The sequence below is a fragment of the Hyperolius riggenbachi genome, chromosome 2, assembly GCF_040937935.1.
Source record: "Hyperolius riggenbachi isolate aHypRig1 chromosome 2, aHypRig1.pri, whole genome shotgun sequence".
In the NCBI taxonomy this organism is placed as follows: Eukaryota; Metazoa; Chordata; class Amphibia; order Anura; family Hyperoliidae; genus Hyperolius; species Hyperolius riggenbachi.
The window spans coordinates 488275791-488300594 of NC_090647.1; the positions used below are offsets into that span (position 1 = coordinate 488275791).

Here is a 24804-nt window from a genome sequence, read left to right on the forward strand (position 1 = left end):
TTGTATTGCAAGTGCTTCGCACCAATTCAAATAATTGCTGTGGATTCCAGTAGTTTAACTGTACGTAGCGTTTTGTGATTCACAAGCCATCAGAGTCGGATTGCAATAGGCTGGCGGAAAAGAGCCCTTCCATAGAGTACAGAGGTTGTTTTTGGAAGCACAGAAGGCATAGATTGCTATAGGATGTGTGCACATCCTTGTACAAGAGACTGGGGGACTCTGCTTGCTTCAGCCAGGCGGATGGCTACTGTCACTGCTGCAGATGTCTATGCTGCCAATAGACTTCCAGTGCAGTCACAGTTCAGTTTGCTATAAACCTACATGGATACAGCAGGGAAGGCTGGTTTTACTTTTATTGGTAAACGGGGCATCTTTCAGCCAGGGTTTACGTGAGCTGTAACATTAACATAATGAGTCTTGTACAAGACAAATAGCAGAATTATGCAGTCAGTGTGTGTCACTTTTTCTCTTCCACTTAAGTACATGGGAATCTTATCTACCTCCGTTCAGGCCTAGACATCGCTGTGTCTGGATTAAGCGTACAGTCACCTCAATTGAACTGAGGAAATGATCTGGATTCATGTTTTCCTAAGTACAGAAACCAGTCCCTTTACAACTGATATTTCTTTTGATATGTGAAAGTTTCTCTTATTTTCAGAGTTAAATATTTCTTGCAAATATGTGATTTTTTTTTTTCCTCCTCTGTATTAGCTGCTTCCAAACCGATTAGACTGGCAGGGCAATGAGCACAGCAGGACATATGAGGAGATGGTAAGCATGTGGTTTCTCCTGTTCAGTTGTATGACTGCTCTCTGCATGTGAGGTATGCTGTACACAGAACTATCAGTGTCAGGTGTGAGGTATGCATGTGTTGCTGCATGACAGCCAGTTTGATTAATCACTGCTGTAGTGATGGGTGGAAAAGCTAATATTGTTTTAATGCACTTCTGCACCCTATTTTACAGTGGAACGCACACACTGTTTGCTATGCTTGTCCAGTTCCAAAATGGACTACCGATGCTGGAGACGGTCAATGTTTCCCTTAAAAGAATGCATTTCCTTTTAAACAATACCAGTTGCTTGGCATCCTGCTGATCTTCTGGCATCAGTAGTGTCTGAGTCGCAACCCTGAAACAAGCATGCGGCTTATCCAGTCAGACTTGAGTCAGAGCAGCTGATCTACATGCTTGTTCAGGGTCTGTGGCTAAAAGAATTAGAGACATGGGATCAGGGCAACAACCAGGCAAATTGTATTGTTTAAAAGGAAGTAAATAATGGCAATGTCCAAATCACTCTCACCCTGAGTCCCCATTAACATCAAAAACTTTTTCAAATGCAGCGTAGATGCTCCACTGCTGAAATTAACCCAGCTTCCTTTGAAGGTTAAAATCCTGTACGACTTGCTATCAGTTAAAATCCGGTTAGTTGGGTGCAGTGTGTGTGTGTGTGTGTGTACGCCACATCTGTGAAGAAAAACAAAATCTGCTTGGTGTACTCTGCAGCAGCCATTACTTATGGCCCTGGGGCTCCTGTGTGTAAAGACCATCAAACCAGCAGAATCTGGAAAATTGGTGTTGATGACACGGCAAACTGAAGCACAGAAAGGGCAAAAGTGAGGTTATGAAACTGTAAAGGTGCATACACACATCAGACTATAGTCTTTAGAAAATGAAAGATCACAGACCAATCTTACCACCCTTCATGTAGTATGAGAGCCATACTCTACACAGCCTATTCTATGGAGCTGAACTCCACATCAGAAAAAAATCTTTGCAAGATGCTGCACACAAACATGCTGCACACACTCAAAAGATCTGTACCTGCAAAAGATCTGTTCCTGCCAAAAATCCACTCCTGCAAAATGCAATGATAGTCTATGAGATCTGCAGATCATCATAAACACATGATTTAAAGAGACACTGAAGCGAAAAAAAAATTATGATATTATGATCTTTATGTGTAGTACAGCTAAGAAATAAAACATTAAGATCAGATACATCAGTCTAATTGTTTCCAGTACAGGAAGAGTTAAGAAACTAGTTGTTATCTCTATGCAAAAAAGCCATTAAGCTCTACGACTTTCAAAGTCGTGGAGAGGGCTGTTATCTGACTTTTATTATCTCAACTGTAAGTGAACAAATGTCTTTTTCTCTGCCAGAGGAGAGGTCATTAGTTCACAGACTGCTCTGAAAGAATCATTTTGAATGCAGAGTGTTGTGTAATCTGCACATATTAGAGAATGATGCAATGTTAGAAAAACACTATATACCTGAAAATAAAAATATGAGAATATTTGCTTTGCAGCTAATCTTCTAGTAATTATTCATAGTACACAACCAATTCATTATATCATATATTTTTTTCCACCAGGATGGATTTTCAGATCTGCGGATGATTGCTTGATCTGCAGATGAATGTCAGTTAAATCATGTGTGTGTGATGATCTGCAGATCTCATAGACTATCATTGCAATTTGCAGGAATGGATTTTTGGCAGGAACAGATCTTTTGCAGATACTGATCTTTTGTGTCTGTACAGCATCTGTGTGTGCAGCATCTTGCAAAGATTTCTGTCTGATGTGGAGTTCAGCTCCATAGAATAGACTGTGTAGAGTATGGCTCTCATACTACATGAAGGTCGGGAAGATTGGTCTGTGATCTTTCATTTTCCAAAGACTATAGTCTGATGTGTGTATGCACCTTTAGTCTCAATTTTGAGGTATTTTGCCCATAGTTCTTTAAAGCAGAGCTCTGGGTAATCTGAAACATTCCTCTGTGAAAGAAGTCTATGCTCGTCATTGCTGTCTTTGCTGTCATCACAGCCTGCTCCTCCTAGCAGTGACAGCAGGCAAAATCCCAGCAACTAATCCTCTGCCACATATGGCAGCTGCTTTCCTCCCCTGATGGTCACTGTGCCCTCTAATGTTCTTACATTTGCAGTGACTGTCTGGGGACTTAAAAAAAATGCTTGGATTTCTGCTTCCCATTCTCTCATTCCCACAGATGTTTAGATTCGACCTCCTTTAATAGATTGCGTGTGTTTCACAAAATGCATAGAGTGCTAACCTGATGATAGATCAAACATTTCTTGAAAGAAGGGCAGGAATTTGGGATGAGTAGCTCCAGAGTGCCAAAAAATAGTCAACTTGTAGTGCAAGTAGAGCTTGAGAAGAGTTTTGAGGCATTTGCCTCTGAAGGTGCACTGCTTGAGAATTTTTTTTTTTCTATTTACCAATTTGATGTATGATTTAAATGCTGACCAGCCACATGCTTACCTCTGCTATGTGCACCAAGGGATGCTTTCCTTGTAAGGAACACTTATTCATATTAACCAGAAATGGACAAACCTAAGAGCGAGGTAGCCAAGGTTCCTTTAAGTGGACCTGAACTGACAGAAGGAAAACCTATAGAAATGCACCCTGTATGTATTAAGAGAGTTAAGCTCATTTGAAAGCACAGGGTGTTAAAGTAGATCTGAGATAAACTTTTACTCATTGCATAATTGTGTTCCTTACATATAGTTTATAGGGCATTTCTCAAGCCAAATACTTTTTTTTGTTTTACTACTCTTAATTCCCTATAAACTAAACAAGACTTGCCCACAGCTTTTTCAGAGTGCCTTGGCACTGTAGCAAGGGCTTATGGGAGCTCAGTCTGGACAGGAGGAGGTTACTAGCCAGAGATTTCGGAGGAGGAGAGGGGACTGAGGTTGTCACAGGCTGAGGGCTGGAAATGCTATTAGCTTGCATTTCTGTAATGTGACAAACATAACATGACTGCTGTCATTGTATCACAGCAGTGTTCTCCCCAGGCTCTTTTAGCTGGGTGCTCCACCCGGCTAGTTTTGGTGAGCACCCGGCTGTTATCGGCTTACCTCCTCCTATGCTGTAAGCAGAGTTGTGCAGAGAAGCACCGGCCCTTCATTCTCATCTCACCCTACCCGGCTACTTTTTCATGCCACCCGGCTGGGAAAAATATTCTGGGGAGAACACTGCACAGGAATAAATAATCATAAACTGTTGAAGCTGATTACAGCTAGATTTGCTGTGTAAACTATGTAAACTTTAGATAGGATATATAGACAAGTTACTTGTTATAGTTATTTTTTCATCTCGGATCCGCTTTAACAATATGCCTGCTTCCATGAAAGCAGGACGTAGAAACAATGCAGATTTATTGTAGGATTTGTATCTGCTGTAACAAAGGGTTTTCTTTAAAGGTTATTATGTGCACAATGAAGCTGTAAGGCTCAGTGTCTTTTTCATAGCGACTCCTCTTCATTTGTTTAGTTGACTCAGACGCTGCATAGCCATATGCACGTCTGCACGCAAGGTGAACAAATCCATTACAGATTTTTACATAATGGTGGAAGATATGCGCACACACACATTACACAGCATTGTGAGACAAAGGGGCAAGAGTCCTGGCCAATAGCCCTTACAGTCTAAAGGGTTAAGGGAAAGGGCAATAGGTGTTGGGAAGCTGTGTATGAGATTGTAAAATGGTGGTCAGTTGCCAGGGTGTCCTAACTGAGAGTATGCTTGCCTGAAGTGGTGAGTTTTCAGGTTGCGCCTAAAAAGGTTAAGTGTGGGTGAGTGGCTAATGTGTTGAGGGAGGGTGTTACAAAGGAGGGGAGAAGATTCAGAGAAGACTTGTAGGTGAGTGTCAGAAGAGGTAACCAGAAATGAAGATAGTAGAGTATTGATAGTAGATTGGCGTAGTAGCATGGTATCTGGAAATATGTTTAATTAAAAAGGAACTAGGTTTTAAAGTGCTTTGTGGGTGAGTTTTAAAATGTTGAATTGTACCCTTCGAGTAACTTGCAGCCAGTGAAGAGATTGACAGAGTAGGATAGGACTGAAGAAGCGAGAGCAGTAGATGAGTCCTGCAGCAGAGTTCATGATGGACTGTAATAGGGCCAAATGGTTAGCGGGGAGGCCACAGAGCATATAGTTGCAGTAGTCTAGACGTGAGATAACCAGGGCATGCACAAGAAGTTTGGTATGACAGGTGTCCTGTATGAGAAAAGGCCAGATGAGGGAGATGGTTTTTTTTTTTTTTTTAATGTGGATACGACATGAGGATAGTTTGTCGATGTGTAGTTTGAATAAGAGACTTGAGTCCAGTATTACACCTAGGCAGCAAGCCTGGGTTTTCTTAAAGTGCCATCAACAGAGATTTTGATGTGAGGCAGGGGTGTTAAATTGTGGGGTGGAAAAATTAACCATTTTGGTGTTGTCCATGTTGAGTTTCAGAAAATGGGAGGACATGAAAGTGGAGATGGCATTGAGACAATCAGCAACACGAGCTGTTAGAATAGACAAGTCAGGAACTGAAAGGTAAATTTGTGTATAATCAGCGCATAGGTGGTACTGGAAGCCGAAAGAACTGATGAGCTGACCACGTTAAGTGTAGACTGAGAAAAGGAGAGGTCCGAGGACTGAGCCTTGGGGAACTTCAGCAGTGTGGGGATATGGAGAGGAGGTGGTGCCTAAGTGAGTGACTCTATTTGTGAGATTATTATGGCTCTGTACAAATTAACAAGCTGACACATCATTGCATTCCAGCGGTTCTGGAGGTGTGTTTAGCTTCTAAGGGTACAATGGTTAATTTGCATATATTCAGCAGTGATGCCTTGGGAGACATCTCAAGCTCACTCCAACCTGAATTATCGCAAATTCTTTCTGTTTTAAGACAGCAAACTTTTGTTTTTTTTTGTGAGCTAAGAAGAAAGCCAGAATTTGTCAAGATCCTGAATGCCCATAGATGAGAGGATTTGGAGAAATATTGGATGGTCTACTGTTTTGTAACTGGAAAAGGGATCTAGGATGATAATCGAGTAGAGGCCTTTCGATTTAGCAGTTGCCAGGTCATTTGTTACTTTGATTAGGCCCGTTTCAGCTGAGTGGCTGGGGCAGAATCCAGATTGAAGGTCCGCAAACCGAGAATTAGCGCTGAGATGATGGACTAAGTCTAAGTAAATGTGGTGCTCAAGTAGTTTGGAAGGGAATGGGAGAAGAAATATAGGACAGTAGTTGGGCATGGAAGATAGGTCAAGAGAAGGTTTTTTGAATATTGGTGTGATGAGGGATTGCTTGATTTTGAATGGAAAAATTCCTTGGTGAGTGATGCTAATTGGATGTACAGTATTATCTTGATAAAAAGACCATACAAGTTTTGCAATGTTGGATTGTCTTGTTTTGCATGCAAATAAAATTTGGAGTGCAGACTCTACATTTGTATTTTTATGTCTTGAAGAAGGGTGGTCTCATCCAGACAGAAGAGCGGTTGCACCCAATATCGTCATACGGATTCATGGCTATACAGGGCCACATACAGAATTACACTCTTATTGTGGGCTGCGGGCAGGTTTGGGCCATTGGGAACCTACTCTAGGAGATCAAGAGGGGGGAGGGGGGGAACAATGGCAAGCAGAAGAGGTTCACAGCACAAGTGACTAAACCAAACTAAAAGTAAAAATAAAATCAAAAGCACACCACTTGTGTTTGAGTTGGACAGCAATGGGCAAATAAAAACAGTCCTTTGGAATGGCACTTTAAACGAAGTAACCTGTTGATGGTTTTGTACTGTAAATGAATCATGTGCCTCTTCCTACTTGAAATGTAACACCTCCCTCCCATGTAGTTGGCAACCCTCACAAATCAGTTTTTGGAATTCCAGGCCGTCTTGGCTACTCAGATTTCCCTGCCGGCAAGCAAATTCATTCACACTGGATACCGATCTCGGTGCACCCCATGGCCTGCTTTCTAAAATAAGCATGGAAGAGAGAGAAGATTGTAAATCACTAAACAAGTTCTGCTTGAAAGCAGCTGTTTTCACACTTACCTTTCCTCACGTTTTCGGAAGCTACAAGGAGATTGAGTTCTAAATTGTCAACCAGAAATTAAGCACAGTAAGATTAATTCTCTACAACAACCAAAAGACTGGAAACCTATCTACAAAAGCTTTGATGATATGGTAGTCACTACTAGGTGCTTTGAAGAGCTGTCCTATGCTAAACAGTAGAAACCCTTTATAGTAAACTCCAAGGGACCAGGAAAAGTAGTTTTATGATCAGACGTTTACTATATCAGAATTGGTCATATATTGTATATTTATGCAGAAACATTTGCTGGGACCTGAGGACTGAGTTTACTATATCCAGAGGTTTACTATAACGAGATTGTACTGTATAACATACCTTATCACTTTATTGACTTCATATATAAAAAGATCAGATGAAAAAGAGGGGAGTTGGCCTGCTTAACATATTACAACGTTTTACACCAAAAAGGAATACAATGGTTACAGCAGTAGCTTTTGAAAAGTGTGAGTAAGAGTTTCTAAAGTACTTAAATGTATTTGTATTCTTGTATGTGTATATACAGTGGGCTGCAAAAGTTTAATTGTCATGATTTTCCTGTATAAATCATTGGTTGTTACAATAAAAAATGTCAGTAAAGTATATCCTATAGGAGACACACACAGTGACATTTGAAAGGTGAAATTAAGTTTATTGGATTTACAGAAAGTGTGCAATAATTGTTTCAACAAAATTAGGCAGGTGCATAAATTTGGGCAGCACAAAAACAAATGAAATCAATATTTAGTAGATCCTCCTTCCTCGCTGCAGAAATTACAGCCTCTAAACGCTTCCTGTAGGTTCCAGTGAGAGTCTGGATTCTGCCTGAAGGTATTTTGGACCATTCCTCTTTACAAAACCTCTCTAGTTCATTCAGGTTTGATGGCTTCCGAGCATAGGCAGCTCTCTAAAGTGAATGGGAACCGCATTTAAAAAAAAAAATTAAACAAATACTTACATAAGGAGAGGGAAGGCTCTGGGTCGTATAGAGCCTTCCGACTCCTCTCTCTGTGCTCTCTATCCTGTGCTGGCTCCCCCGCCCCCCCCCCCCCCCCCCCCCGTTTAAACCCCCCACTGAAAGGGTATTTGGAAGTCTTCGGGAGCCATGTCCTTCCAAAGACGTGCAGCTCCATACTGCACAGGTGTGAGCGTGCAAGAGAGCGTGCTTGCGCTGGTGCTTTACAGTGCCGCCCTTCTTCAGGAGCACTCGGGCTCCCTGAAGACTTCTGAAGTCTCCTTCGGCCGGATAAAGCAGTATTTGACTAAATTAGTCAAATACTGCTACCAGGCGAGCTGGCACTGGAACGAGGGGACCAGGAGAGGAGCGGGAAGGCTCTATAGGACCCAGAGCCTTCCCTCTCCTTGGGTAAGTATCTGTCTCATTTTTTTTAAATGCGGTTCCCATTCCCTTTTAAAGCGGATCCGAGATGAAAAACTAACTATAACAAGTAACTTGTCTATATATTGTATCTAAAGTTTAGATTTACACAGCAAATCTAGCTACAAACAACTTTAACAGAATATGATTAACCACTTTGTCCTCCTTGACGTATAAAAACGTCAAGGAGGACAGGCGCGCTCCCGCGGCCGATCGCGCGCGTGCACGCGCACTCCCGGCCGCGGAGTCGGTAGCCACGGAATCAATTTATCGGGCTATGGAGCCCGATCATTGATTCCTCTCCCCCGCTGAAAAAGCGACAGCTTCTCTCGGAAGCTTCGCTCTTTCTGAAGCTGTGTCCCTCTAAGCGTACATTGTACGCTTAGAGTGACGTCATGTAAAAAAAATCGAGATTGCCATCTTGTGGCCAAAAAGTAAAACTACAAGTAAATTCCCAAAAACATTACAATACACCAATATTTCCCCAAATAAAACACTTTTATATCCCACCCTCCCAAAAATGCCCACATAAAATGTTTAATAAAAAAAAACAAAAAAAACATTACTATAAAAAACAAAAACACATAAATATTTACCTAAGGGTCTAAACTTTTTAAATATCTATGTAAAGATGAAATATTTCTCTCTATTTTTTTTTATAAGCTTGTAAATAGTGATGTATGCAAAACGGAAAAAATGCTCTTTTATTTCCAAATAAAATATTGTCGCGATACATTGTGATAGGGACATAATTTAAATAGTGAAATAACCGTGACAAATGGGCAATAACAATACGTGGGTTTTAATTATGGAGGCATGTATTATTTCAAAACTATAATGGCCGAAAACTGACAAATAATGCATTTTTTCATTTTTTTTTTCTTATTCTTCCTGTTAAAATGCATTTACAGTAAAGTGGCTCTTAGCAAAATGTACCCCCCAAAGAAAGCCTAATTGGTGGCGTAAAAAACAAGATATAGATCAGTTCATTGTGATAAGTAGTGATAAAGTTATAGGCTAATGAATGGGAGGTGAACATTGCTCGGAAGCATAAGCTGAAAACGACTGAGATGTTAAGTGGTTAAATTCTTCCTGTGATACAATGAGAGCAGCCATGTTGTTTGTAAACATTACACAGAGGCAGGCTTATTTGTATCTGGAGCAAAAAAAACTAATCCCCCCTCCTCCCCTCTGCCTCCGAAAGCTCTGGCTAGTAATACCTCCCCTTCCTCCTGCCCAGACTGAGCTCCCATGAGCTCTTACTACTGTCTGAAAGACAAAAAAAAATTTTGGCTTGAGGAATGCCCTATAAACAATAGAAGATCACAATTATGCAATGAGTAAAAGTTCATATCGGGTCCACTTTAACTCACACCACAGATTTTCAATTATATTCAGGTCTGGGGACTGAGATGGCCATTCCAGATCGTTGTACTTGTTCCTCTGCATGAGTGCCTTAGTGGATTTTTAGCAGTGTTTACGGTAGTTATCTTGTTGAAAGATCCAGCCACAGCGCACCTTTAGCTTTCACTGATTCCTGGACATTAATCTCCAGAATCTGCTGATACTGAGTGGAATCCATACGTTCCTCAACTTTGACAAGATTCCCATTCCCTGCACTTGGCCACACAGCCCCACAGCATGATGGAACCACCACCATAGTTTACTTTAGGTAGCAGGTAGTTTTTCTTTTGGAATGCTGTGTTCTTTTTCCTCTATAAATAACGCCCCTTGTTATGCCCAAATAACTCAATTTTAGTATCAGTCCACAGCACCTTATTCCAAAATAAAGCTGGCTTGTCCAAATGTGCTTCAGCATACCTCAAGCTGCTCTGTTTGTGCTGTGGGCAGAGAAAAGGCTTCCTCTGCATCACTCTCGCATACAGCATCTCCTTGTGTAAAGTGCGCCAAATGGTTGAACGATGCACAGTGACTCCATCTGCAGCAAGATGATGATGTAGGTCTTTGGTGCTGGTTTGTGGGTTGACGCTGACTGTTCTCATCATTCATGGCTTCTGTCTATCCGAGATTTTTCTTGGTCTGCCACTTTCAGCCTTAACTTGAACTGAGCCTGTGGTCTTCCATTTCCTCAATATGTTCCTAACTGTGGAAACAGACAGCTGAAATCTCTGAGACAGCTTTCTGTATCCTTCCCCTAAACCATGATGGTGAACAGTCTCTTTGTCTTCAGGTCATTTGAAAGTTCTTTTAAAGAGACTCTGAAGCGAGTTAAAAACTCGCTTTTTAGCTTATAATCATCATGGGCATGCTTGCCCCAGCTAAAACGGCGCTATCCCGCCCCCAAATCCCCCCCCCCCCCTGCAAAATCCACGACCAACTTGGTCGTAGATTTTGCTGCTCATGGAGGCAGGGCTAACTGCTGCAGCCCTGCCTCCATGCGCGTCTATCAACGGTGGATCTCCGCCTCTCCCCCGCCCCTCTCAGTGAAGGAAAACTGAGAGGGGCGGGCGGTGGCGGAGATACGCTCTGATAAACGCGCATGGAGGCAGGGCTGCGGCCATTAGCCCTGCCTCAACAGGAAGCGATCCCCGGCGAGCACGGAGGGGATTTGGGGGGTAAAGACCCCCCATTCAGCCGCGGGATAGCGGCGGTTTAGCTGGGGCAAGCATGCCCATGATGTTTATAAGCTAAAAAGCAAGTTTTTTAACTCGCTTCAGACTCTCTTTAAGACCCCCATGTTGCTACTTTTCAGAGAAAATTAAAAGGAGAGGGAAACTTACATTTTACCCCCTTAAATACTCTCTCATTGGCTTCACCTGTGTATGTAGGTCAGGGGTCACTGAGCTTACCAAGCCAATCTGAGTTCCAATAATTAGTTCTAAAGGTTTTGGAATCACTAAAATGACAACAGTGCCCAAATTTATGCACCTGCCTAATATTATTTAAACGATTATTGTGCACTTTGTAAATCCAAGAAACTTAATTTCACTTCACTCCAATATCGCTGTGTCTCCTATATGATATATTTAACTGACATTTTTTTTATCGTAACAAGCAATGATTTATACAGGAAAATCATGATCATTAACAAGGTTGCCCAAGCTTTCGCATCCCACTGTAGACCAGAAGCTTCTGCTGTAACCATTATAGTCTTTGTTGGGGCACAGACTTAAAAAGTGAGGGGCTGAGCCACTTTAGTTTCTCTGTCGGATTTTATCTGTAAAGTCAATAATGAGCTATGGTACCAGTGTCATTAGCACATTGTGGGTTTGATACACCAAGCATTGGTAATATTGCTGTGTGCAGACAGTGCACAGCAATATTACCGTTACTACTGCCATCAGTGTACCATGAGTCACGCTATTGGCTGCAACTTGTTGCTAAAGTAATGCATGTGACGAACAAGAATTACCATAGCAACGCTCGCAGTACTCTAGTACCATGAATCCTGCTAATAGCATAATTTTCTGTACACTCCTATTACCCCTGCTTTGTGCATTGACCCCTGTAATCTCTTCATTACGTTCACTAGTGATTACTAAATACTGATATCTATCTATCTATCTGTCACTATCTATCTGTCTCTATCTCTACCCTCTATCCACAAGTCTGTGTAAAGGGCACTTATGAAATAAAAATATTGGACCTTTCACACTGCATACAAGGTATGCTGCTACAATACCAAGATGTCTAGATTACCAGAGGAGCACATTTCTTCCCCTTTCTTCAGTTTCTTCTCTTCATGGGATACCTTCATGTGAAAATGCACAGCTGTGTATGGAGACTCAGGACCAACCTAAATTGTGCTCACCCTTTCCTGCCTCACTAAGCTCTGCCCATTGGTCAAATGTCTCAATATGTAACCATGTGATATTGGTGACCGGATTAGCAGGAGCTAGTTTAGTGGTATTTGGTCAATGGGGGCTTGCTTATTGAGGGAGGAAGCCCCTCTCCAATATTCCACCACTTTAATATTGCCTGGAGCTCTGCTTTAAAATTAAAATTAGCTTTTATAGAAACCGCAAGTAAGTTTTGACCACTTTTAAAATTCCTAATAAAAGCCTGTTTGTGCTGCAAATGGACAGAAATAGCTCACTCTGGCTTTAAAACGAAGCTTACTTTAGTGTTCTTCATTTGAATCCTAGTTTACACTGACATTTTCACAGTGCTAAAGCACCTCATTTTAATGTCCCAAAAAAGCTCTTGTGTGAATTATCCGTTCATGTAATGCCAGTATACACACAAGTTTTAGGCTGTCAAAGAAAGCATTACCATGTAGTCTGGTGAAATGTCAGAAACAGCATGTGACAAATCAGAACTGCCAAACGTGAATTCTTAAATAAAAATGTTGCATGATAAAAAAAAAAGTAAGGAAATTAGTATCAATCGAGTCTGATATTAATGCAGTGAGAGTGTTAGTCTAATGGTGGCAACTAATGATACAATATGTTTTGTTCAGTCTTACCAAATCTTTGTAGTAGAAGAGTAAATGAGGGAATATATTGAATGCTTACTTTAGGCAGTCCCTTCTATTACATAGAAATGGTAAGATTCTAGAAAAAAGATTGGATCATTAGTGGGCACCTTTAAGGGCAAAGAGAGAAAATTGTGGGCATAAATCAATTTTTATGTATCAAGGCTCGCCAGGTTTTTTTTTATGCTGGAGGAGCCTCAGTTATCCATGTTTGAAATTATAGCTTTCTAGACTTAAAGGGGCACTATGGGGAACTGTTGTAAAATTTAAAATATGTGCAACATAGACAAATACGTACGTTTGTTTCCAGAGTAAAATGAGCCATAAATGACTTTTCTCCTATGTTGCTGTCACTTACAGTAGGTAGTAAAAATCTGACAGAAGCAACAGGTTTTGGACTAGTCCATCTCTTCATAGGGGATTCTCAGCAAGACTTTTATTCTTTATAAACATATTCCCTAAAAAGGTCAAGGAAGAATTTCACAGACTCCGGCACTCCATAGGATAACTTCTGTTTATTGAAGCCACACAGCAACAGATACAACAGATGCCCCTTCTGTCTACAGCTGTTTCACGTGAGTTTCACGCCTCTTCAGGACATGTGGGGCCTAACACCTTCACTTCCTACCCCACCTATAAACAGGTAACCCCTCCCCCTCTCCCACCTCTCTCTCACAGGGCAGGATTAGGGAGGAACGGACAAGAACTGGAGTATAGGTGACAGTGTAGTATATACAAAATTCCTACTAAGGACCTATTTAAAAAAAGCATTAGCCTCAGCTCTCTCATTAAAACCCAGATTCCCCAGAGCGTCAGTGTGATAGATCATCCAGGCTTCTCTTTTGGAGCGCTTATCATCTCTTAAGGCTAGTACACACTAGCAATTTTGATTGACCAATGATTGCTCAATTTTACCACCTCCATGTAGAATGAGGGCCAAACAGATTTTCAATTCTATGCAGCTTATATAGGTAAATGGTCATACTACATGGAGGTGGTAAAATTGAGCAATCATTGGTCAATCAAAATTGCTAGTGTGTACTAGCCTTAAGTCCTCCCCTGGGGTCGCACTGTATGACCTCCAGCCCGGCAAAGGAGAGGCAATCAGCGTCACCCAAATGGGTCTCATTGACATGTTCAATCAAACGGGTAGCACCTACACCCTAAAAAGGATTTAAACAATGATGCTGGCCAGCTTCCCTGCTCACTACAGTTTTTTTTGGCAGTTGGACAGAGCAACTGCCATTCACGAAGTGCTTTTGAAAATAAATAAATCCCTGAGAGTCCCCCATGAAGAGAACTAGTCCAAAACCTGTCACTTCTGTCTGATTTCTACTACCTACTGTAAGTGACAGCAACATAGGAGAAAAGTCATTTATGGCTCCTTTTACTCTGGAAAAAAAAATGTACTTCTTATTTGTATATGTTTGCACATATATTACATTTTACAATTTTCACCATGGTGCCCCTTTAAAAGAGCTCTTGCCACTGCAATGTCTCTGTGAGCAACACGTGCCAGTTGCTCCACTGAACCCAACATGCGCTACTCCATCCTTTGTAATGGAGATTCCAAATACCTGATCAACCAGATCCAATACATGTATCCAATATCTGTACTATTTTAGGCGTGTGTGAGATAGATGCAACCACTCAAAAATGTGAAAAACATTTGCAAAAGTGCCTGCAAAGCTGTATGCATTCTTCATAAACATTTATGTAAGTTGAGCCTAGCTTAAAAAAATCCTGTACTGCATTTTTTTTTTTTTGCGTATTTTGTCAGTCCCCTGCTTTTCTGATCCTCAAGTTGGGGCAAGCATGTTTTGAGGGTGAAGGGGGTTCTGGAAAATGTGTCCCTTCTGATCCCATGGAACATGGTAGCTGTAAGAACTAATATGGTGAACAATGTATTATAGGACCGGAAATGAATTATTGCTTTGTTATTGGAATACCGGTAATTATGTGAACATCAGAATGTTTAACGAGACCCTTATTCCGTCTTCAGTCTTTTTTTTTTTCTTGTGAGATATCCATGTAGATGTTTGCTTTTCTCCTTTGTCTTGTGAAGACTTCTTTTCTCTCTATTTCTAAATGTTGGATTTTGATGTAACAAATGAATATATATATATATTATCTTTTCAATCTCAGGTTTCGGCTAATAAGTGTGTATCACCAAACCACTTGCTGAAATTATGTCAGAATTTAACCTCTGTTCTGGATAACCACTCTCCAACCAACATATGCAGAGCCAGCTCACTGCTTGGTCTTGTGAAACAGTGCTCACTACACACAGATAAAGGTATGCATGCTCTTGGTTGTGTGCTGCTTCTTCCTTGTGGAGCACATCTAGGCTAAGGCACAAATGGGGGGAAAAATCTTTACCAGGGCCAGTGCTGAACTAGTCAGCACTAGCCCTGATTTGTAGTTAATAGAAGGAAAGTGGGGGACAATACCTTCATGGGCAAGGTGAGCTTGCCATTGCACTACCGTTTGCATGCTCTCAAGATTCAGCTACTCTGATCAGTCTGATATGGCCATTTGACCACATATTTAGTACTTACTAATGTGCTGCAGCAATTTTTCCATTCCTACACTACTTACTGTAATACTAGCCACATGCAGCTCATTTGTGGTTCAACAATGGGTTACGCCAATTTATAATAAAAAAAACGGTTCTGTAGTAATGATCTAGGTCCCTTATTGGAGCATTTGCACCTGTGCCCTACTAGCCATGCACTGCTTGACAGAGTATTTTATTCTTTTATATGGCTCTGATGTCTTCAGCAGTGCATCTACTGAGAACATAGTCATGTCATTATCTGTCCCTCAGTCTAATCCCCACCACAGTCCTATTCTAATGTCCCTACCATAGTCACAGGCCACATTTTTTGGAGGAAAGCAGTTAACTTTGTAGTAGGTTTCTAGAATGTAGCAGGAGCCTGCAGTGCTTGGAGGAAACCCACTTAAACCTTTGGAGAACATACACACTACATGTAGATGGTCTCCTGGCAAAGATCTGATAGCCCAGCAAAGCTGCTAGCTGTTTTGCAGGTGTTGATCAACCTACTGCACCTCCTAGCACCTGCTCCCCCAAAAAGTTGCATCGCCTTCATCATACTTTCCATCACTACTTGGGAAAATTTTTCTCTCGAGCCTAATTATAAAGTGGTGAATGGTAAAATTACAATATTGCCAGCATCCAGAAGATGTAGCTGTGTGTCTTATCATATCTGTCCACAAGAAGAGCTTTGCCACCTGAATGAAAGGCTCTATTCATATCTGTGGAGGCACAGAGGAGCTTGTAATAGGCAATAATGGCACCTCCTTCCACATGGGCCCTGACCCTTGTCAGTCACTGGCCACCTATCATGACCATTCCTTTCATTGAAGAGTGTGCTTCCTACATCATGTGACTTGCTTCAGTAAATGTAGAGCTGGCAACCAGACAACAAACATCACTGTACATTGCAGTCTTCTTTCTTTGCAAAAAAAAACAAAAAACTATCCTTTGATTATAACACAGATGTTTCTTACTTTGCATATTCTTTGATGATACTCAGCAATGCAGGGTGAGCTGTACAGCAGCAGCAATCTATCATCACTTCATAAATAGGCCCCTTTGTGTAAATGAAACCTAAAGTCACAAACAGGCAGAGGTTCTAACATTGATTGAATAGTGTCTTAAGGTAAGCTTTAAGGACTTTGGTAAATTGACTATGCAGAATATTTTTCTGAAGACAACGCCCTTTCTATGTGTTCAGGCCACAGGAAAGCTCAATGGAGCAAGAAATTGTTTGCTACACTGCAACGTGGGAGACCCCCAGAAGTGCCTGTGAATGTGAAGACTACTCCCAGTGTTGGTATGGCAAAATACAGTCAGTCCTGTCTGTGAGCTTGTGTAATATAGCCTGCATGATTTCCTTCCATTCTTTGATTCCCTTTTGTATTTCAGTGGATGTGCATTATGGGAAACATCTTACGGGCGCCACAAAATTCTCAACGGCATTTCCTGTATGCACGTACCAGCAGATCAGGATGCAGAAGAGGATTCTCGGCCATCTCTCCTCTGTCTACTGTGTTGCCTTTGACCGTACTGGCCAGAGGATCTTCACTGTAAGTAGGCTTGATTCTGATCCTCAAATCAAACTGTCAGCATAAGGGACTTCTTAAGATCTGTTGATAGTTTTCAAATGGAAAGACAAAAGGCAAATTTCAGATCACCATTTCCTGTATCTAGGCACCCATGTGTGCGATCTCCAGACAGATTCGAAAATCTGATTACGCCGCTTTTACTTATTACTAGTAAATAAACAAATGCTCATCGAGGAGTGTTCTAATACATGTGCAATGATGTACCCTGACAATAGTGACACTTGGTCACCATTTACTAAGCTAATCTCTGATCTTTAATAACGATTCTGAGCTGCTATCACCATTGTGATAAAGTATTTAGTATTTACTAAGTAATTTACCGCCTTAAAATAAGGATTATGGCCTCAATTCAGATTCACTTTATAGTTCTCATCATTGCATGGCATGGATTGATAAGGCTGAGATAGGGCTTGGACCAGTACTACAGAGTGCCCAGATAGCTCCTGCTGACCCAGAACCACTAGGATAGTCTCAGAGCCATATGAAGCCATGCCATGAAATAAGGAGAACCATAAAGTCTGAAGTGGCTGTATGCATGTTGGATTGGTGTGGCTCTGTAAAATGTACAAGCTATGTTCTCACTATATATGTGTGCCTGGCTTCCAGGGGCATAAAGAGATGATTTGCAATAGTTGGGAGAGATGCATCATGGGAAAAAATCATACTTGCTCACTGAATTAGTGCAAATACCTTCTGGTTTAAAGCACACCTGAACTGAGAGGTATATCTAGACTGTCATTTATTTTCTTTCAAACAATGCAGATTACTTGGCTGTCCTACTGAGTTTATGCCTCTAATACTTTTAGCCATATACACTTAATAAACATGCAGATCAGGTGTTACTGATACTACTGCAGCCAAAGAGATCAGCAGGGCTGCCAGCTAGTTGGTATTGTTTAAAAAGAAGTAAATATGGCAGCCTCCATATCAGTCTCACTTCAGGTTCCCTTTAAAGCAGAGGTGTCAAACTCAAATACAAAGTGGGCTGAAATTGTACTTTGGGAACTAGTCGTGGGCCAACCTCCATGTCTACTGGCCACCTTCTTCTCTTATAAAGTTCCCTGGTGCCTAGTGGTCCTCCCTTCCTTATACAGTTCCCTGGTGTCTAGTGTTTTCCTCCCTACCGCCCCATATGGCTTCTATGGTATTCTAGGGCTTCACCTCCAATATAGCTTCCCTCTCAATCTAGAGTGGGCCAAACATAATGTAAAGTGGTGAAACCCCTTGAGGGCCAATTTTAATGGCTCTGAGTGCCAAATTTGGCCCGCGGGACGGAGTTTGGCATGTATGCTTTAAAGTGATACTTAAGTCTGAGAAAAAAAATGACTTTTACTCACCCGAGGCTACCCTCAGCCTCCTGCAGCTGAACGGTGCCCTCGCTGTGTCCCTCCGATACACCTGGACTCGCCGCCGGCCACTTTCGGTTTGGTCGTCACCGGCCGACAGGCTGGGAACGCGGCTAATTATCCGCGTTCCCGGCCGCAATAGCATTGTAAAGGGCGCTATTGCAGCTGGGAAGCGGGTAATCAGCCGCGTTCCCAGCCTGTCTGCCGGTGACGACCAAACCGAAAGTGGCCGGCGGCGAGTCCAGGTGTATCGGAGGGAGACGGCGAGGGCACCGTTCAGCTGCAGGAGGCTGAGGGGAGCCTCGGGTGAGTAAAAGTCATTTTTTGAAATCAGCCTTAAGGTTCCCTTTAAAGGGAACCTGAGGAGGCACGAAAATTGTAAAAAAACAAAACAAAAACACCATACTACCTGCTCCACGCCGCCTCCCAGATGAATCTGTGCCACTCCCCGCCGCTCTCTGTGGCTCCGTTCATCCACCACAGTTGGTGTAATGTCTGATCACTAGCGTAAGAAATCCAAGATGACCGTGAACCGGAAGTACTTCCTGGGTCACGGCTTAGCCCTGATAGGAGTGAGGAGGCGGAGGTATGAGGTGAGTGAAGCTGGAAGGGGCATTCCTAATGCTGGTGTGGGCGTATTGCAGGAGTGCCCTTCCAGCAAAAAAGGCTAGGGACAATCAGATTGTCGATTAGCTTTGAGGGGGACTGACAGCGGCACCAGGACACAGAGGCATGTCATTCGGCAGAGATCATGCCTCTGTGTCCTATAACCTATATACAATCCGCCTCGGGTACACTTAAATGATTACCTCTATGTGTAGTAATGTCAGGCAGGAGGGAATGCTGTTTTATCTTCTGTTTTTCTCTTCCAGGGCTCTGATGATTGCTTGGTGAAGATCTGGTCTGCACTTGATGGTCGGCTGCTAGCCACACTAAGAGGTCACTCAGCTGAGATCTCTGAACTTACTGTGAACTATGAGAATACACTGATTGCTGCTGCAAGCTGTGAAAAGATTATCCGAGTCTGGTCACTAAGAACGTGTGCCCCTGTGGCTGTGCTCCAAGGTCACTCCGTGTCTGTTAACTCCTTACTGGTAAGCACACAAGTCTTCCATAATCAATCGATTACATTTTGCTTTTGTGTCATGACGTGCAAGAAATCAAAGTTTGACCTTACAGCTGCTAATGGCAGTTCTTTCTACCGAAATTTTTATTGAACTGAAAGCAAATTTTGTGTCTGCAGCCTGATGTTAGAGTGGTATAGAGGCTGCCATATTTATTTCCTGTTAAGTAATACCAGTTGCCAGGCTATCCTGCTGATCCTCTGCCTCTAATACACACATAGGAAGAGAAAACGCAAGTGCTCTGAACCAAGCAGCACCTGTCCTCCTATATATGGGTGAACAAAAGACTACTGGAAATGCACATACTAAGCTTATGCATGCAGATAAAAGACACTTACAGTCAAGTTGCAGCGCCCACTTAACCTGCCTTAGCATCTGGCTGCAACTTGACTGTAAGTGTCTTTTATCTGCACAATAAATAATCCCAATTGCAGTGCTGGCTTTACTCTCTCTCTCTGTTGCTACAATATGACCATGTACTTTTTCATTCTGCCGGAGCACGCAGTTTAAAGGGACCCATACCCTTGCAGTCCATAGCTCATCACAGCCTAGCCTAGCCCCCTGCTGTAATCCATTTTGAGTGCTGGAACTCCACTTTTCTTCTCTTGATACTAAGCTTATGCATGCTTTAGCACACATACATAGGAGTTGAAAACTGCATGCAATGGAGACATCAGTTCCACATAGCCATAGACCCTGAACAACCATGCAGATCCGGATCTTTGGAGACACTACTGCAGCCAGAAAGGTCAGCTGGACTGCCAGGCATCTGGTATTGTTTAAAGTGCACCAGAGCTGGTATAAAGAAAACGTTTTATACATACCTGGGGCTTCCTCCAGTCCCATACGCATGGATCAATCCCACGCCGCCATCCTCCGTCTTCCTGCAGCTCCGATACGGGTCCGTCAGTCGGAACAAGTCTGATGTAAGAGAAGTGCGCTGTTTGGTATCTCTCCAGCAGCCGCTGGGGAAATACGTAGAGGGCGCACTTCTCCTGCGTAGAACGGCCCCGACTGGCTGAAGTGACAGGACCCGGTACTGGAGCTACATGCAGCGGAGGACGGCGGCGTGGGATTGATCTATGCGTATGGGGCTGGAGGAAGCCCCAGGTATGTATAAAACGTTTTCTTTATACCAGCTCTGGTTTCCTTTAAAAGGTAATAAACATGGCAGCCTTCATGTGCTTCCTACTAAATCTGTATATTGTGTTTAAGTGTAATCTCATGTAAAGGAAGTCACAAACTCATCTAAAATGCATCTTATGCCCGGTACACGGCATGCAATTTCCTGTCAGATAGACAGGTCAATAGATTATTTCTAGCAGGTCCAATCTGATTTCCAATCCTTTCTGTTCATTTTTTCTGATCACTTCTACTGTATACAATATCAATTAAAAAAAAAAATATTGGAAATCAGATCTGTGTGAAAACTGAGGAAATTGATCCACACAGACCTTGTAACACAGAAGAAACTGCCTGTGAATGCATTCCCGAGCTTTGTGGAGAGTTGGTGACTATGCCTTCCTCTGCTGGATTATGGAGGACACCATCTGTCCCTTCATCATGGCGTTCCTTCAGATAAACCAGTCCATCAGCACTGTATGGAGGCAGCTGTGACACGTAACTCTGTAAATCCATAGAGGAGGCACCAAAAACAAAAACCTAATGCAGGGATGGGAACTGGCCCTAAACCTCTTTCTTTGCTTGTTTTTTAAACAAAGCTTTTTTTATTCTCACTAAGGGCCCCTTTACACTTAAAACCGCAGAACGCCGGCGATTACCGCCGGCGTTCTGTGGGAGTGATTTTCCCGCGATTAGCGCGGAAAAATCACTGGACACTGCGGCGGGTTTGGAGCGATCGCGATTAGCGTGCTATGCACGCTAATCACAATCGCAAATCGCGGAACGCTCGTCGCCGGCAAACCGCTGCATGCAGCGCGGTTGCGGTTATCGCTAACCGCAACCGCGGCAGTGAGAACACTGCCACTCGCGCTACATTGTGTAGCGGTTCTTGCAGAACCGCTAGCGGTTTGCCGTGAGCGGGAATCGTGCGATTCCCGCTCAGGTGTGAATGGGCCCTAATGGTGGCCACACGTGTATATGTTTATGTATGTATATATTAACACACACACACACACACACACACACACACACACACACACACACACACACACACACACACACACACACACACACACACACACACACACACACACACACACACACACACACACACACACACACACACACACACACACACACACACACACACACACACACACACACACACACACATTATTAGGAACACCATACGAATACGGTGACCCCCTTTCGCCTTCAGAACTGCCTTAATTCTATGTGGCATTGATTCAACCAGGTGCTGAAAGCATTCTTAAGAAAAGTTGGCCCATATTGATAGGATAGCATCTTGCAGTTGATGGAATTTTTTGGGATGCACATCCAGGGCATGAAGCTCCCGTTCCAAAGTAGCCATCAGAGGATGGGAACATGGTGGTCATGAAGGGATGGACATGGTCAGAAACAATGCTCAGGGAGCCCGTGGCATTTAAACAATGCCCAATTACGTCCCCCACACCATTACACCACCAGCCTGCACAGTGTTAACAAGGCATGATGGATCCATGTTTTCTTTCTGATTACACCAAATTGTGACTCTATCGAGACTCATCAGACTGGGCAACATTTTTCCAGTCTTCAACTGTCTAATTTTGGTGAGCTCGTGCAAATTGTAGCCTCTTTTCCTGTTTGTAGTGGAGATGAGTGGTACCCGGCGGGGTCTTCTGCTGTTGTAGCCCATCCGCCTCAAGGTTGTGCATGTTGTGGCTTCACAAATGCTTTGCTGCATACCTCGGTTGTAACAAGTGGCTATTTCAGTCACGTTGCTCTTCTATCAACTTGAATCAGTCAGCCCATTCTCCTCTGACCTCTAGCATCAACAAGGCATTTTTGGCCCACAGGACTGCCGCATACTGAATTTTTTTTCCCTTTTCACACCATTGTTTGTAAACCCTAGAAAAGGTTGTGCGTGAAAATCCCAGTAACTGAGCAGATTGTGAAAAACTCAGACTGGCCCGTCTGGCACCAATAACCATGCCACGCTCAAAATTGCTTAAAGGGAACCTTAACTGAACGGGGGGTAAAGAGTTTTAATTACCTGGGGCTATTACCAGCCCCCTGCAGCAGTCCTGTGCCATCAGAGCCGCTCTGGAATCCTCCTGTCCCCCGCTGTCACTTAGTTTCGTTTTTGACTACTCACCAGTTGGCCGGCCGCCATGCGTATTGGACGCATTCCCTACTGCAATTAGCGCTGTTGCGGACTGCAACACTTAAAAAAATACGCGTTGCCGCATATCTGGAATGCGGAATCGCGTATTTTTGTATGCGTTGCGGTCCGCAACAGCGCTAATTGCAGTAGGGAAGGCGTCCAATAATACGCATGGTGGCCGGCCGACTGGTGAGTCGTCAAAAACGAAACTAAGTGACAGCGGGGGACCGGAGGATTCCAGAGTGGCTCCGAGGGCACAGGAGTGCTGCAGAGGGCTGGTAATAGCCCCAGGTAAGTGAAACTCTTTACCCCCCGTTCAGTTAAGGTTCCCTTTAAATCACCTTTCTTCCCATTCTGACATTCAGTTTGGAGTTCAGGAGATTGTCTTGACCAGGACCACACCCCTAAATGCATTGAAGCAACTGCCATGTGATTGGTTGATTAGATAATTGCATTAATGAGAAATTGAACAGGTGTTCCTAATTATCTTTTAGGTGAGTGTATATACACAAATATACATACATGTTTCCCCATTTATGAAAAACAGTGAGAGAAAACTGAAAAAAAATTCTTGGGTCTATAAATCAAGAAACTGACAATCTGTCATACACCATTCAGTTTTCATAAAATTGAACAGAAAAGCAGCCACTCCAGATTGACTTGTATCGATAAAAATGGAAAATTTGATCAGTTTTCCTACTCCATAAAAAAAAGTTTTCGATTTTTCTATGCAACCAATTGTTTTTATGGCATTGCTGTAAGAATCTCTATATTATATAGTGTGTGTGTGTGGTCACCTTAACGGCAACTACATTTTTTTTTTTTTAATAGACTAAAGGTACCCATATATCTAACGATAATGGCCAAATCTAATTAGAGAGAGAGAGAGGTGTCTGCTGCCCATACATTGCTGGCCAATTCCAGAACAATTTCAACATGAAATCTCTTGGGAATTGTCCGAGCCCGCCACATCCACCGCTGTTCTCCTAATGTATAATGTGCAGTAAGTGTGCGTTTATACATTACCTGTCCTGTGACACGGTGCCAGTTTGTCTTCTATTAGCCACATACTGCCGGCGTGGTGTGTGTGACGTCTTGTGCTGGCAGCGTGTATGCGGTTAATTGTATAGTGGTGGCAGACGGACAGGCACTGCATCACAGGATGGCTAATGTATAAATGCACACTTACAGCACATTTATACATTCCGGGAACATCTGAGGGTTTTGTCGCATTTTCCGCTCCTCCCGATATTGCGCACAGTTACCACTGTGCACCGATCAAGAAAGTCAGACCTACATCTTGCAGCATGTCTGACCTAGTAATGTGACCAATTTTGGCCCCATAGTGGTCGCACCGCCGATCGGGCATGCATTTGGCAACACCGATTTTCATCTGATTATAATGTAATTGGATGGTCCATCGGCCGCTAAGTTGCCTGATGTATGGCCACCTTTGGCCATAGACCCTGAACAAGCATGCGGTTTAGATGTTTCTGACTGGATTAGCTGCATGCTCGTTTCGGGTGTGTGATTAGACACTACTGCAGCCAAACAGATTAGTAGGACCGCCGAGCAACTGGTATTACTAAAATTGATATGGTAGTCACTATATCCCTCTCAGTTCTGATGTAAAAACAGATAGTCCCAGGACAGTGTTAAAAACTAGTTGTAGATTCTAATGCTTCCCCAGTCTACATGGGCTCTTTCTCTTGGCGATGTTGCTAGAGATTTCCTCACTTCCTGTGTGGATAAGAAGTTGTAGAAATTTCCTCAGATATCCTCCGATACACACAGGGCAGCAAAACACTCCCAAAATGTCTACACCCCCCTCCTTTCTTTCTTTACTGAATGGGTGCTTACAGTAAATAGTATATTCATCCACAATCTAACAACCCCCAGACTTTGCATTGTTTTGGCACCACACATGGACCTCCTTATCAGTGTAGACTAGAATATAAAACATTGGTTTGATGGAGTACTGCAAAGTTCCTGAAACGTTGTAGACCTTGTTTACTTCTGGGTGAATACATTCAATTTAAGGGCCCTTTTCCACTAGCAATCGCTAGCGTTCGCGCTGAACGCTGATTGCGATTCAGCAAATGCACAAAATTTTCGCTGCGATTTCACGACGTTTGCACTGCATAGCAAAATCGCGGCAATAATCGTTCCGCCGCGTGATCGCGATCAGGTAAAAAACGAATCGCGGTAGTGGAAATGACCTACCG

At 42.8% G+C, this 24804-nt stretch overlaps 1 protein-coding gene across 3 annotated transcripts in view; it reads left to right on the forward strand.

Annotated features, from left to right (window-relative positions):
• The window catches only part of BRWD1 (bromodomain and WD repeat domain containing 1), a 195674-nt gene that overhangs the window by 56018 nt on the left and 114852 nt on the right, over positions 1-24804 (forward strand). For all 3 annotated transcript variants that reach the window (XM_068270377.1, XM_068270379.1, XM_068270378.1), the window contains exons 4-8: positions 712-771; positions 14820-14970; positions 16433-16531; positions 16624-16784; positions 19042-19263. In XM_068270377.1, the coding sequence (XP_068126478.1) occupies positions 712-771; positions 14820-14970; positions 16433-16531; positions 16624-16784; positions 19042-19263 (693 nt within the window). The remainder of the gene's footprint in view (positions 1-711; positions 772-14819; positions 14971-16432; positions 16532-16623; positions 16785-19041; positions 19264-24804) is intronic.